Consider the following 13,779-nt stretch of genomic DNA (forward strand, 5'->3'; position numbering starts at 1 on the left):
CCGGGGAGCAGAGAGGGTAAAGGGCCTTGCTCAAGGGCCCAACAGTGGCAGCTTGCCGAGCCCGGGAATCGAACCCACATATATATATATATATATATATATATATATATATATATATACGCTAGTTGTGATGAGACTACTTTATACAATTATTACAATGTAAAGGGGGCTGTATATATAAAAGGGGACTGTATATATAGATGTACTATAGTGTGTGTATAAATATATATACATATATATATAGTTGTGATGACACTAATTTATAAAAGATAAAGGGGACTGTTAAATGAGACAAAGTGATAAATAATTAAAAAGAAAAGGTTATGCTTATGTTGGGTTTACATGGGTGAAATGTGGGTTTGTAGATGTGTTCTTACTGGGACCCAGGCTTTTCAAATAGGCCCCATCATCATAGCCCACCTTAATTTTATATGGCTACTATCTAGGCCCCATGTCCAGTGTACAACCCAGATGGGGCCCCACATGGACATGTTATTTGGGTATAATGTAAGCATCCTTGATAGCAATTTAGCCAGAACTCTCGCTAGCATTATAGCCATGAGTTCCATTCAGTCTGTATCAGGACTGTAGAGTGTAGGACCCCGCGACCGAACGGCTGTGGGTTTAAATCCCAGGACTTACTGAGTACCTCTTGTTGTGCGCTTGGGAAAGGCCCTTAACCACCCACTATCCCCAGGCAGCACTGCTCTGGCAATCCTGTGCTCCTCCCAGAGTGGGTATAGCCTCGCAGCACTATCACAAACTGTCAGTCTGTAAAAGCAGCCATCCTTCAAGACTGATCTGTGGACGGTAAGGAACCTTCACAGAAAACAGTTCACGTGCTCATCCTGTTGCCTGTTAGAATGGATGATGATGCGTGTGTGTGTGTGTGTGTGTATATGTCCCTGTGTAAGATTAATGCTAATGGAGAACGTGTGTGTTAATGGGTGAGTGCTGGGGACTGTGTGTGAGTAAATCATTGACCTTGTTAAGAGTGTCTAGAGATGTTATTTCGGCTCCCTTACACACATTAGGTGTTGGGGTAACACACTCTAGGCATGCCCTGGATGTGTGTTTGTGTGTGTGAGCCACCAAGTCTACTAACTAAAGCCACTAATGATTGTGTAGGCTCTCTCCACCTCGGCCTCTCTCTCTCTCTCGGCCTCCCCTGTATCTGTTCTTATGTGAGTGCACCGTCGCTTCATTAAACTGATGTGTTTAATGATCAATTCACTTACACAGCCGTGCCAGGCTCTCTCTGCCTCCATTTGCCTCTTGCCTCACTTTCTGCAGTCTGTGTGTGGAGAGTGTGAGGACAGGTCATGGCGGCTAACACTACCACTAAATTCTTCGCCCTTTCGCAGTCTTTCAGCGTGTCTGACATCATCGTGATCGGAGCGTATTTCCTACTCAATGTAGCAGTTGGTATATGGGTAAGTGTTATGGCTCTCTGTTTGGACTTTTGTACATTGTCTTAGTCATAATAACATAATTATGAAGGAATTACACTTCATATCCATCCAAGTTGTTATAAACCGTTGTATCTAAAGTGTTTCCGTAATTATTTTTAAGGTATTTACTTTATTTACTATATCTTTTTGATCTAGTTTGACTTTTATTACTATACAAACAGTTAAAGTTAGACCTAGCTAGTATAAAAGTTTGACCTTAAGGTGCCTAGTGTTAGTTATTATATAACATATAACATTCCTAGTGTTAAAATGACAATAGTAACATTTGTAGAAGTTCAACACGACTAAAATAACTAACGTGTGGAAATTTCTTGCTGGTAATTTTACTATATAATATCTTTTACAATGCTTCACCTTAGAAACTACAGAATAATCTAAAATAACTGTACTTTAAGTGTTTTAATCACGTATATCTCAGCAGTAATGAAAGTATGTCTATTATCATAAATAAAATGTAATTAACATTTAAGATTTTAAGGTGCTTAGTTTCAAAAATAGGAATGAAAGGTTGCCTATAATTATAATTATAATTATAATTTTTGGATCTTGAAAAGATCTCAAAAATGGCCATATGTTAATGGAATTGCTTTTTATACCTCATCTTAGTAAGTGTTATAAATAAATTGTACTTTAAGTATCCTAGTATTAAACATTATCTTAGCAGTAATAAGTGTCAAATGTTAAAAATAGTATTAAAGAAACAACAAAAAAACAAGGTTTAAGATACCTAGTGTTAAAATTGTAAAATTTGATTTTACCCACAGTATTATAAACAAATTATACTTCAAGTGTCTTAGTGATAAATATTATCTTACCAAAATATTTGAGTTTAATGAGCCAATTAGTTATTTAATAATACAATTGTTACACATTTTTAATGTGCCTAGTGTTGAAAACTGTAATAAACTTTTTTAAGATGCTTAAATACTAACAGAAGTTTGACTTTCAGGTGGTGGTTGTTCAAAATACTAATAAATGTTTCACTTTTAGTGATAGTATAAAAATAGTATAAAAGTATTTGACTTTATTGTACTTAGCGTTGGATTAACTGTAGTAGTGGTGGCTGAATTTCAATAGGACTCTAATAATAATTATAATATATATATAACTCTAACTCTAATATATATATATATATATATATATATATATATATATATATATGTAATTATTAACTAGTAATAAAGTTGTGAAGGTGCGCTGTTAAATTCTTAGTTGTACATACAAAAACCATCCATTAGGATTATGTGTTAGTTCAGTGCTGGTGAAAAACATTAAATACTTACAGTACTGTGAGTTATTTGGATTTTTTGTTGGCTCACTGTTTACAAGACTTTAAATGTGATAACGTGACACATGAAGTGTTAATATGTGAAATACATTACTATTTAAAGTGTTGTGTGTGTGTGTGTGCGGTGTGTTGGTGTCAGTCATCTTGCAGGGTAAGCAGAAACACTCTTAATGGCTACTTCCTGGCTGGCAGAGACATGGCATGGTGGCCGGTAAGAGATTTGAAGAACTTTTAGTTAGAAAAAATATATAGTTAGATATTAAGAAATTTCAAGTGACTACATACTATAGATAAAAGGCTTCTATAATGTTTAGGTTAAAAAAAAAAGCTTTATTTGTAACAAATATTGTTGTAAAGGTTTGTTTTTCTGAGGTGAATGATTGAACAGATGATTAAATATCTACATGAGCAAATATGCAACCAAAGTTTATTGGATTTACAAATAACAAGATTTCTGGGGCTACTGATTTAGAAGTACATCATTTTTAATAGAAAATATAGTGACTACAGTAACATGGCACATTGTTTACCACTGCTGTCAAAGGCAAATCTGTTTATAACTTAATAATAAATAAATGTAAAATATATTTAATTTGTCATAAAATAATTATTTTCCTGCTACGTCCAAATGTAATAGATGATGTAGAGAATAATGAGAATGAAATAGACTTTTTGATAGCAATGTTATGTATGTATCTTTTTAAATAGTTTGATTTCCATGCATTTTAAGCCAATTTAAGTCTTGTTTTGACAAAAATACCAAACTTTTCAATTTAGCATCTTCTACTTCAAACTTTAACTACTTCAAACCTAAAAATACTTTAAAAATCTAAATATTACTTAAAATCTTTTTAGATTTTTGTTATAGCTTAAATGTGGTAGTTATTCATTTTAATAACAATAATAAATGTATCATTTATTAATATATATTTTTTTTAATTAGTATTAGTTTCAAACTAAACTGAATTTGCAACAATGCATCACTTCTTGTGTAGACTTTGAGAAATGAGGGACAATATGTCTGTGATTTGAGGATGCTCTGAGTATAGGTCGGTAATTTGATGTACTTTTAGAATGCTGAATAAATGCATGTATTAAAAAATACAAATTTAAATTCATTACAAAGAGATTAGACACACGGGGTAACAGGTTGCACTAACACTAACTAAGCTTTCACTATAATTAGATATTAGCAAGTCATGCTATCCAATTATTTTATATGTATATTATTAAGTGTTGATTTCCTTTTTAAATGTGCTCATGCTTGGATGCATCAAAAACTTTATTCATTATGATCTTTCTTAACTCATAGTGTTAAATGTGAAAATGACTAATAATAGCATTATTAGTTATAATAATGTAAAATAAACTCTTTGGTTTTATAAATTATGACCTTTATGTGTTTTTAGTGTATAGTACTAGTATGATGATCAAAGTGTTGTCTGCACTTTGATTCATGGATTCTAGATAGGTTTGTTGCTTAATGTGAGTTTTATTAAGTTAATAAGAGTTTAATAATCGCTAAAACAGCAAGAATTGTTCCATATTCTAATGTGAGGTTCTCTGCATCTCTAATTTGAGACTAAACGTAATTAAATAATGTGCATAACAGGGTGGTAAAGATCCTGTTAAGTTATTAAAGAGACAATTTGCATCACAACTCCAGTATCAATTCATGCTACTTTGGTTGAAAAAGCAAAATCTCTATTATGCCAGTATGACTTCCATATGTAAAACGTAAAAACCATGTAAAAGAGTTGAATGGATATTGTGTAATAGGCCTTTCAGGTGCTATAGGTTGTACGCTTTACTAATTAGAGACTAAATGTACCTAAATAATGTGCATAACAGGGTGTTTATTGTGCATTATTACAAATAATACAGCAATTATTTCTTGATTTTCATATTACAGAACTCCAATTATGGACTAAGTAAGGTCCTTGTATTCACTGTTGCTGTGTAATAACTCTTAAATGAATGCTGTGCAGATTGGAGCGTCTCTGTTTGCCAGCAGTGAGGGATCAGGGCTATTCATTGGTCTGGCTGGAACAGGGGCTGCAGGGGGCATCGCAGTGGCTGGCTTCGAATGGAACGTGAGTCTCGCCAGTCCCCCTCTAACACCCCCCCCCCCTTTTGAGAAAGTCTAGTGACGTACATGCACCACCTGTCCTGTTTTTTTTTTTTAGACTTTTCATACTTTCAGACTTCCGTACTGTATATTCTGATTATGACTGTACGTTATTTTGATATTCAGATACACTCAGTATTAACGTTTATTCATGCCTAGGTAGGGCTGGACCAGTATATTTAATGTATGTTAAAAAACATATACAATATTATTCAATAAACAATATTAATTATTTTTGTTTTATATTTATAAAATGTATAAATATATAAATTATATATAAATATAAATAAACTATACAATTTATAAATATGTATATACTTAAATTATGAAAGCATATCTATTCTAAAAAAGTTCAGAACTTACCATTGACTTATATTGACTTACTGTAATATCAAAACCTTGAATCTCCAATAATTTTAAAATAAAAAAAAATAAAAATCAACTAATTTTAAGGTAAAATTGATATAAGCTTTTATTCCAAGTATATGTGGAGCATTTCTATTGGTCCATTCATCATGAAATGACGAATATAAATAACAACTACCGGATTTCATATACGAAGATACAAGTTTTTGGAATTATATGGTAACACTTTACCTAAGCATTTTCACCTAACAGTGACATAGCATCACTAAAATGATGTACATGAACACAGCAGTGTATTCTCACCATTACCTGACACTGAATGTCATAGTACCTGCCATGATGTTGATGTCACTGACAGGGTTGTGTCAATGCTATATAGCAAGGTGGATTAAAGAGTTACCAATTTCATTAAATTAATAAACACAATAATACATTTCTCATTTATTTGTAGTTCTCTGTGTTGAACAGCAGGGGGAGCCAGAGGAGGTGCTAAAAAATGCTCTCCATTCTTCCTTTTTTTTTTTTCAGGCAACATATGTCCTGCTGGCTCTGGCCTGGATCTTTGTCCCAGTGTATGTGTCTTCAGGGGTACGTCTTCGGCAAAGACATTCGCATAAAAACATACATACACACATGATCACACAGCAGAATCATACACGTCCAGGAGTGGAGTATTACAGTGGTCTAAATCCACTGTCCAAATAATTCTGTCAGTGCTCTTTTCAGCAGGGGTTCAGCCATAAGGTCAAAATAACATATTTTTCTTTCCATCAAAACATATTTGGTGTCAAATGTTGTAGCTTGAGTGCTACGAAGGTAACATATGTCCCTAACAATCAAAGGAAATGGGGACACAGTATTCCCCCCATGAATGAAAACTACAAATACAAATATACTTGTTTAGGTGGTTTCTGTTAAACATGGTGGAGGGTGTGTATCACAGCTAAAATCAGTCGAAGTATTAAGTCTTAGGCTGGACTAGGTAGCTTCCAGGTAGGCATGGGCTCTGAGTGGGTTTGTACATGTGTTGTTACTGGGACCCAGTTGAGCTTCCCAAATGGGCCCTGACTTTACAGCCCACCGTAATCTCACATGGGTCCTGCCTAGGCCCGGTATGCAGTGTACAACCCAGATGGGGCCCATGTTTAACCCCTACTGGTCCCATCATTGACCCTGATGGGCATCCATATGTGGGGCCAACATGAAACCCATGGACAAAACCTAATGGTTCCCTGTTGGGCGACCCATACAGGCCCCACATGGGTGTGTTATCTGGGGGCCGCTCCATTTTCCCTGTGCCAGCTAGAACACTCAAATCATACTCCTCTGTCTCTCTCTCTCTCTCTCTCTCTCTCTGTCTCTCTCTCCCCTTCTCTCTCTCTCTTTTAGATTGTCACAATGCCGGAGTATCTGGGCCGACGCTTTGGGGGAGAGAGAATTCGCATGTACCTGTCAGCTCTCAGCCTGATGTTGTCTGTGTTTACCAAAATCTCAGTAAGTGTACTGACTCACACACTCTCGCTCTCTCTCTCACACACACACACACACACACACACACACACACACACACACACACACACACACACACTCACAATATCTGGCTCTAACTAGTTCAAAACCATAAAAGGTAAACAAGCATGTCCACCACAAGAAGAACAGTTCCCCTGATTCCACATTACCATTTAGAAGAAGTTCATTCTCATTCGCAACTCATTGGAAAACACACAGGAGAATGAGGTTGAATCTTTTGCTGCACACTGAAAGCAGCTGGAGTGCAGAGCTAAAGCTGTCTGTGCAGACTGTAAAGCGTTAACAGCGTAAAAACATTAAATCAGTACATTGATTATAAATAAATATAACTGCTGTAGATAAAATATCTATCTATCTATCTATATCTATCTATCTATCTATCTATCTATCTATCTATCTATATATATATATATATATATATATATATATATATATATATATTCACTACATTTTCCACTATGTAGATTTTACACACAAAGACATTATTTACAACGTTATTTATTATGGGTGTGTTTGTGTACAGACAGATCTGTATTCTGGAGCCCTGTTTGTCCAGGTATGTTTGGGCTGGAATCTCTACCTCTCCACTGTCCTCATGCTGGTGGTGACCGCACTCTACACCATTGCAGGTATGTGAGTACTTTTTGGTTTGCTCACTCTGTGGAGACACAATGAATCAACAGTTCAGGTATGAGCTGTAAATTTAACCCCTTACATTTCCTCTTTGTGCCTTCAACACACATGTTAAACATTCCTCAGCTTAAGACTGCAGCAATCTTGACATTCACTGTAATGCCTTAACTCTCCAGTTGTTATAGTGTCTATTGTGTTTTATTGGTGTTTGATTCTTTGTTGTCATTATTATTAAGTTTTATCTACTCTTTGTTAAACACTTTGTGCCAGTTGCCCTTTAAACGTACTCCATAAACACAAGCGGGTAATACTTATTTGAGTTTACTTAGTGATATTTGTAACTTATTTGTACTTTAATCACTTTATTCTACTCAAGTATATTTATGAGAAAATTATTTCGATTTTACTTTCCCCCCATTAGCAATGAATAAATAATAGGTTCTAATAATTACTTCTGCTTAATTTACACTTTTTTTTATTTACACCATTTTTAATTGGTCTTTCTCACAATAATTTATTTTAGACCAAACAAACTTTGGTTCTTAGGCTAAAAGTCTTTCTTAAGTCAATCTTTATTTATATATCTAAAGCACAAAGACTTCAAAAGCCAACCAATTAAAATATGCATAAAACAAAGACCTATAAAACCATTCAGAGCTTTGAAAACCAATAAAACATTAAAATCAGTTCTAAAGATTCTTAGTACTTGTATTCTCATATTTTCAAAACAGTAATATTTTTATGACCCACTAAATTTGTACTTTTATGCATCATTATTTTACCAATAATAATACTACTACAAATAATTTTGTTATAGGTCAGACGCTATTCTACTCAACACTGTCTATTAATAAAAATGAAAATAAAAATAAAATAAAATAAAAATAGATAAATACAACTGTTCTGTTTGATGCAATGGAAAATGTATGCAATGCACAGGAGAAAAAAATGCTTAAAATGACATATCAGTAGCGCAATCTCGACAGGCAATAGATATGTTTAGAAAAGTATGTGTTAAGATGACAAACAGCAGAACTTCATAGTGCATACCAACCATTTGCTGTAGAGCTGTAAGCCTAGGGAATACTGTTACTGTCATTAGCAAAATTTCAGAATAGTAAAACAGAAAGAAATACTTTTAAATGGAATAGAGGCCTCACCTTTTCTACTGACCCATTCCCATTGGCCCATTCATAATGAAAAGTTTGCAATGAAGCTAGTATTTTTAAGCATTATCAAAATAAAAATGAGCCCGAAATAAAACTTCTGTCTTACTTGCTTTCTCGCTAGGTGGTTTAGCTGCTGTGATCTACACAGACACTCTCCAGACTTTCATCATGATCATTGGTGCAGTCATTCTCACCATTACAGGTCAGTCAATTACATTAAACCGTCAATTCAATTACGCATGAACATGTAACTCATGTCTCAAGTCAAGGCTACAGAGCTTGTTAGCACTTTAATATTGTGAAGGGTTCCTTAATGCCACCAAAACTGCTCTGACCCATTGAGGCATGGACTCCACGAAAAAACTCTGAACGTGTCCTGTGGTATGTAGTATGCCCCACTTGTCTGTTTCACAAGAAAAGCTTTAGGAATCCTAGATGGAAGCATGAAGCCAATGCGTCCTTAGGCAAAACACTAACATGATAACACCATGATGACAGTGACATGACGTATAAGCTCCACTGCACTGACATGCCACGCGTGAGCACATAGCTAATGGAAAGGAAGCCAATATAGCCAACAGCAGGCAAATCACATACTAGTATAACATAACATATAAATCATGTCAACACAGGCTTCACTGCAAGAGAAGAATGAGGCTATGTTGTAGAGTATGCTTCAGTGGAACTAGGCTCAGTAATGTCTTTTTTTAGACTTCCTAGTAACTTTATAGCAAATGCCTAGCAACACCATTAAATATTCTATAAGTAAAATAAGCACTTTCAACCAGATATCACTATATAAATATTGTATGCCCATTAAAGAAATTAAAGGTAAAGCAAAAAAGTTAATAAAAAAAAAACATCAGCTGTCTAGAAATTATTATCCTTATTTTTCAAGCCAAATTAGTTTGTTCACAAACTTTCCTTTTTATTATTATTTTCATTATTATCATTATTCAGTATGTTAAACAAATATTAAAAGCTTTATAAGTCATATTCCCAAACCATAGAGACGATTTCACCAAGCATTATCTGGTACACTTATTAATTTCTTTTGTGTAGAAAAAGGCAAATGTGTGGGTTACTTTTCATGTGGAGGAAATGTGTTGACCAGGGGTACCTAACCTTTAGCACATTTAAGTATGTAGTATTCGAGATAAGATGATGTTTGTTTAATTTATTATTAGATTGATTTTTTTTATGGTTCTGGAAAGGAAATTCCCCTCCTAATTCCTCTAGATTTTGTAAGTACTGAGAGGACCTCCCTCTAGTAATCCTTTTAAAACTCCAGACAGTTTTGAAACTGTCCAGAGGTTAGTCAGTGCTTTCTTGTAACCTACATTGTCTTTTGACCTACATATGTTTTGTAAGAGCATGCCAAAAGTGTCCCAGAATGACACTTCTGACAGAAATACTAAAATTGCAATGCCACAGACATGGGTCAAGAGCAGTATTTGAAACTTAGACTGGAGGGAGGGGGTAATTAAGCCTAATGGTGCGTGAAAAGGGTAATAGGACAGATCTCAATAGGGATCTCTAACATGGGTGTGTTTAACGGCTGAAAAGAAAACAAAGAGACTGTTGTGTCTGTTTTTGTATACAACACAGCTCTCCATCATATCCCTCACCCTGCAAGATCGTAACACAAAGCTTGTATCTCTGAAATGACAACTTTATAGGAGAAAACTTAAAAATAGCTTAATGCAATGAGATATTCTTTAAAGAACTTTTAGAGCATTTCTGTTTGTCCAATCATTGTGAAATTCTGCCACAATGAGAAGGACAGCTGGAGTTTTCAAATGCTAAGACAGAATTTTTTTTTTTGCTTTGCATGCATATCTTTTGTGTTTTAATTAACTAAACACAATGCGACTCCAGTACTAAATTTGCAGGTAAATATAAACCTCACAATTTGATACAGAAATTTGATACATAGATCTCAGAGACTAGATTGATGTGTTTTTAAATCATAGTTGGTATTGGCAGTCAAATTCCTTTCGTTTTCAATAACACTGACTGTGGATGCTTGCCAACCATAACAAACTTACTGTTAAACCAGTTCTAACCAGAGTGGAAAAACATTACTTTAAGCTGAACTCACCCCAATAGTGAGCTCATCGAGTGACTGATAAAACCTTAAATATTTGAACTATTAACATTTCGAACATTTTAGATATCTAGGGTAGTTTGTTATGTGACTAAAAATGCGGAATAGATACTTACTCAGAACTATGAAAGCCCTTTCCAAATCCCCATTCCTGTTTCACACGTCAACCCTGTACACACAAGCACAGACCACAAAAATCACATGATAGTTTCTTCTTTGGGGCCTTTTAAGACCTTTTTTCTACTGCAACTTCATTTTAGGCTTGAAATCTAATTATGATAGTTATGTCAAGTACAGAGAACTGATAAATATTTTTGTCTTTAATTGGTATTAGATTATTGCTATTCACAATATATTAGACAATGTACATAACCATGAGTTTTAAGCATTTTTAAGCATATATTACCTTAGTTCTGCTGTGGTGCTTCTTCATTTATCACTCTGACTAGATTCTATTAGTCCGTTTTCATGAGGGCTGGAAATTGTATCAAAAATTGATATGGATTTTTTGGATACCTGTAAAAAATTGTATACCTGTTCTCAACCAATGGAATTCTATCATACTTTACAGTGACATCTCCAGCATAATATTGTATAGGTCCCCCATTAGTCTGTATTTTTCTGTATCTGGGCTTCAGTGTCTGAGGCTGACAGTAACTGAAATACAACAAAAATTCCACTACAGTGCAGACCTCCCACTACAGAACGTTTTAGCTTGTCGTACAGAAGTGTCAAAAATCTGGTACGTGTTCTAATCCGGCCTGCCAAATAATTTTGCATGTATTCCGAATATATCCGGGCCTCCCTAAACTGCACTAAGACTGCCTTGCAGCCCACAAACAGTCAGTCAGCCAAAATGTAGAGGCAGAACCCCTCAAAATCTCCATTTTGGGATTTCTTCTCCAGTTCCCAAACAGCGAAACAACCAGTGCAAGTTGCTGATTTAGCAAAAAACCCACCACAGTTCTGTGGTAAATACACTTGGCCACAATTGCCGCTCCACGCTGTGTGGAATTTCCTGAATGTCAGTCACAGGTTTAAGCTAGGACTTGATGTTCCTCAGAGAGATGTTAGCTTGGGTGAACGCCGCAGGGCTAAAACAAACACCAACACTGTTCCTGAAACCATTGTTGGGCATTGCTGCAGTATACATAGCTCTGACTGAGGTTGTCTATAGAGCTGAAAGGTCCAATTCCATGCCTGTTTTCTAAAGAAGTCATATAATTAGGGAGTGGCACATATCGGGAGATCCAGTGGCTCCTTGGTCTATAGCCAGGAGACCATCAGTTCAAATCCCAGCAATGCAGCAGCCAAAAATAAGCCAGTTGTTTTGATTGCTTATAGCTAATACTGATCAAATCTGACCGGCATCAGTGTCAGTGCTGATATTATCGGGTTACTGGCATATATGTATAGGTCAGGCCTCAGCCTTTAGGCCAAATGCCTCCATATACAGTATGTAGGGGTTTTTTTTGTTGTTAGGACAGACTGCCTACAGACACACTGTATGTACGTCATAATGAATCATTATATAATAGCATGTACATGCACACACACAGAGAGCTCTGCACAGTATAATTGGAGGGATGCACTCATTAACCTCATTAAAGCTTGTAATGGGACCCTGAAGGCAACGCAAGCACAAAAGCAATTTTGGAAAAAGATTGATAAAGAATGCTAAAGTATTCTTTTATGCTGAGCACACACACACACACACACACTCACCACACAAATAGGAAACAGACCCACCCACAAACACAGACACACACACACACACACACACACACACACACACACACACAGAAAAATGCATGCTTTTTGCCAAGGAAACAAAACAGCAAATCCTAACCCTCCTGTAAAACGCACGAACAACAGCACAAGCAAAGTGTTTGAAAAGGGAAAACTTTCCATTGGCTTTTATCTTCCCACAATCCACTTCTGCAAGACTCAACAATGTGGTGGTGTTCATTTTACAAAGGCTGTTTGTTTACATGGTCATGGTTTAAGGCCATAACGATAATCTGCCGATTACCTGATGATAATCAATCCTGCATGCCATAATGAAAGGGTAACCACCCCCCCGGCTAGCTTGCTAATCCAGCACACCTGAAGCAGGTGTTTTGACACCAGTGGCTTCAACCATGCAGGACTAGCGGCAGCTCTAGGCAGTGACCGGTGACCCGACTGGTCAGCAGTTGTAAGGACCTGCCAATAGTGGTCCAAGGAAGGGCCGGGCGATATGGTGGTGGGGGTACGTTAGCACATCAAAGGCTATCCCATCTGGGCTGAACTGGCAAAAGGGCTACTGTGGGTCAAGGAGTCCTGTTGTGAAGATCTTCAATCATGTTCCATTATCCATTTTCTGACAGTAGAACGTATATTTTAGAACATGGGGCATTTCAAAAAAACGATCAACCCTTTCGAAAACATGGACTCCAGAAGACCACTGAAAGCGTCCTGTGGTAACTGGCACCAGGACATTAGCAGTAATCCTTCCAAAACCCCCACCAAGTGCAGATGGGATAGCCTTCGCCCCCTTACGTACTTTACTGAGCCTTAGGTGCCCATGACCGGTTAACCATTGATTTCCATGACTGGCCCACACCACACACTGAACCCTCCCACTGTTAATGTGTCAATTTGGTTTAGCATTCAACAAGATCGGAGGCTACAGTAACCTGGAACACGTGTATCTGCAAGCTGTGCCGTCCAAGATCATCCCCAACACAACCTGTCACCTACCACGGGCTGACGCCATGCACCTGTTCAGAGACCCTGTGGACGGAGACCTGCCCTGGCCAGGCATGACGCTGGGCTTAACCATACTCGCTACCTGGTACTGGTGCACTGATCAGGTAAACCACACACCCACACACCCATCAACCTCATATGGTGGCCCAAAAGCCAGAAGTTTAATGCCTATTTCAGTCGTTCCTTGATCGTATGACGGTCAAAAGTTTGTGGACACCCGCTCGTATGCTGTTTCTTCTAAAATGATATAATAATAAAAAAAATGGCTGACCCCCATTTTCTGCAGCTGCAACCACAAGTCTTTGAGGAAGGCTTGGAACATTGTTGTGAGGATT

General features: G+C 36.5%; 1 protein-coding gene across 1 annotated transcript in view; it reads left to right on the forward strand.

Annotated features, from left to right (window-relative positions):
• Positions 1-1,322: 1,322 nt before the first annotated feature.
• The window catches only part of slc5a10 (solute carrier family 5 member 10), a 46,636-nt gene continuing 34,179 nt past the window's right edge, over positions 1,323-13,779 (forward strand). The window contains exons 1-8 of the mRNA XM_072657396.1: positions 1,323-1,433; positions 2,900-2,971; positions 4,749-4,853; positions 5,783-5,842; positions 6,644-6,748; positions 7,308-7,413; positions 8,708-8,788; positions 13,343-13,548. Of these exons, the coding sequence (XP_072513497.1) occupies positions 1,323-1,433; positions 2,900-2,971; positions 4,749-4,853; positions 5,783-5,842; positions 6,644-6,748; positions 7,308-7,413; positions 8,708-8,788; positions 13,343-13,548 (846 nt within the window). The remainder of the gene's footprint in view (positions 1,434-2,899; positions 2,972-4,748; positions 4,854-5,782; positions 5,843-6,643; positions 6,749-7,307; positions 7,414-8,707; positions 8,789-13,342; positions 13,549-13,779) is intronic.

This window comes from Salminus brasiliensis, chromosome 15 (assembly GCF_030463535.1).
Source record: "Salminus brasiliensis chromosome 15, fSalBra1.hap2, whole genome shotgun sequence".
NCBI lineage: Eukaryota > Metazoa > Chordata > Actinopteri > Characiformes > Bryconidae > Salminus > Salminus brasiliensis.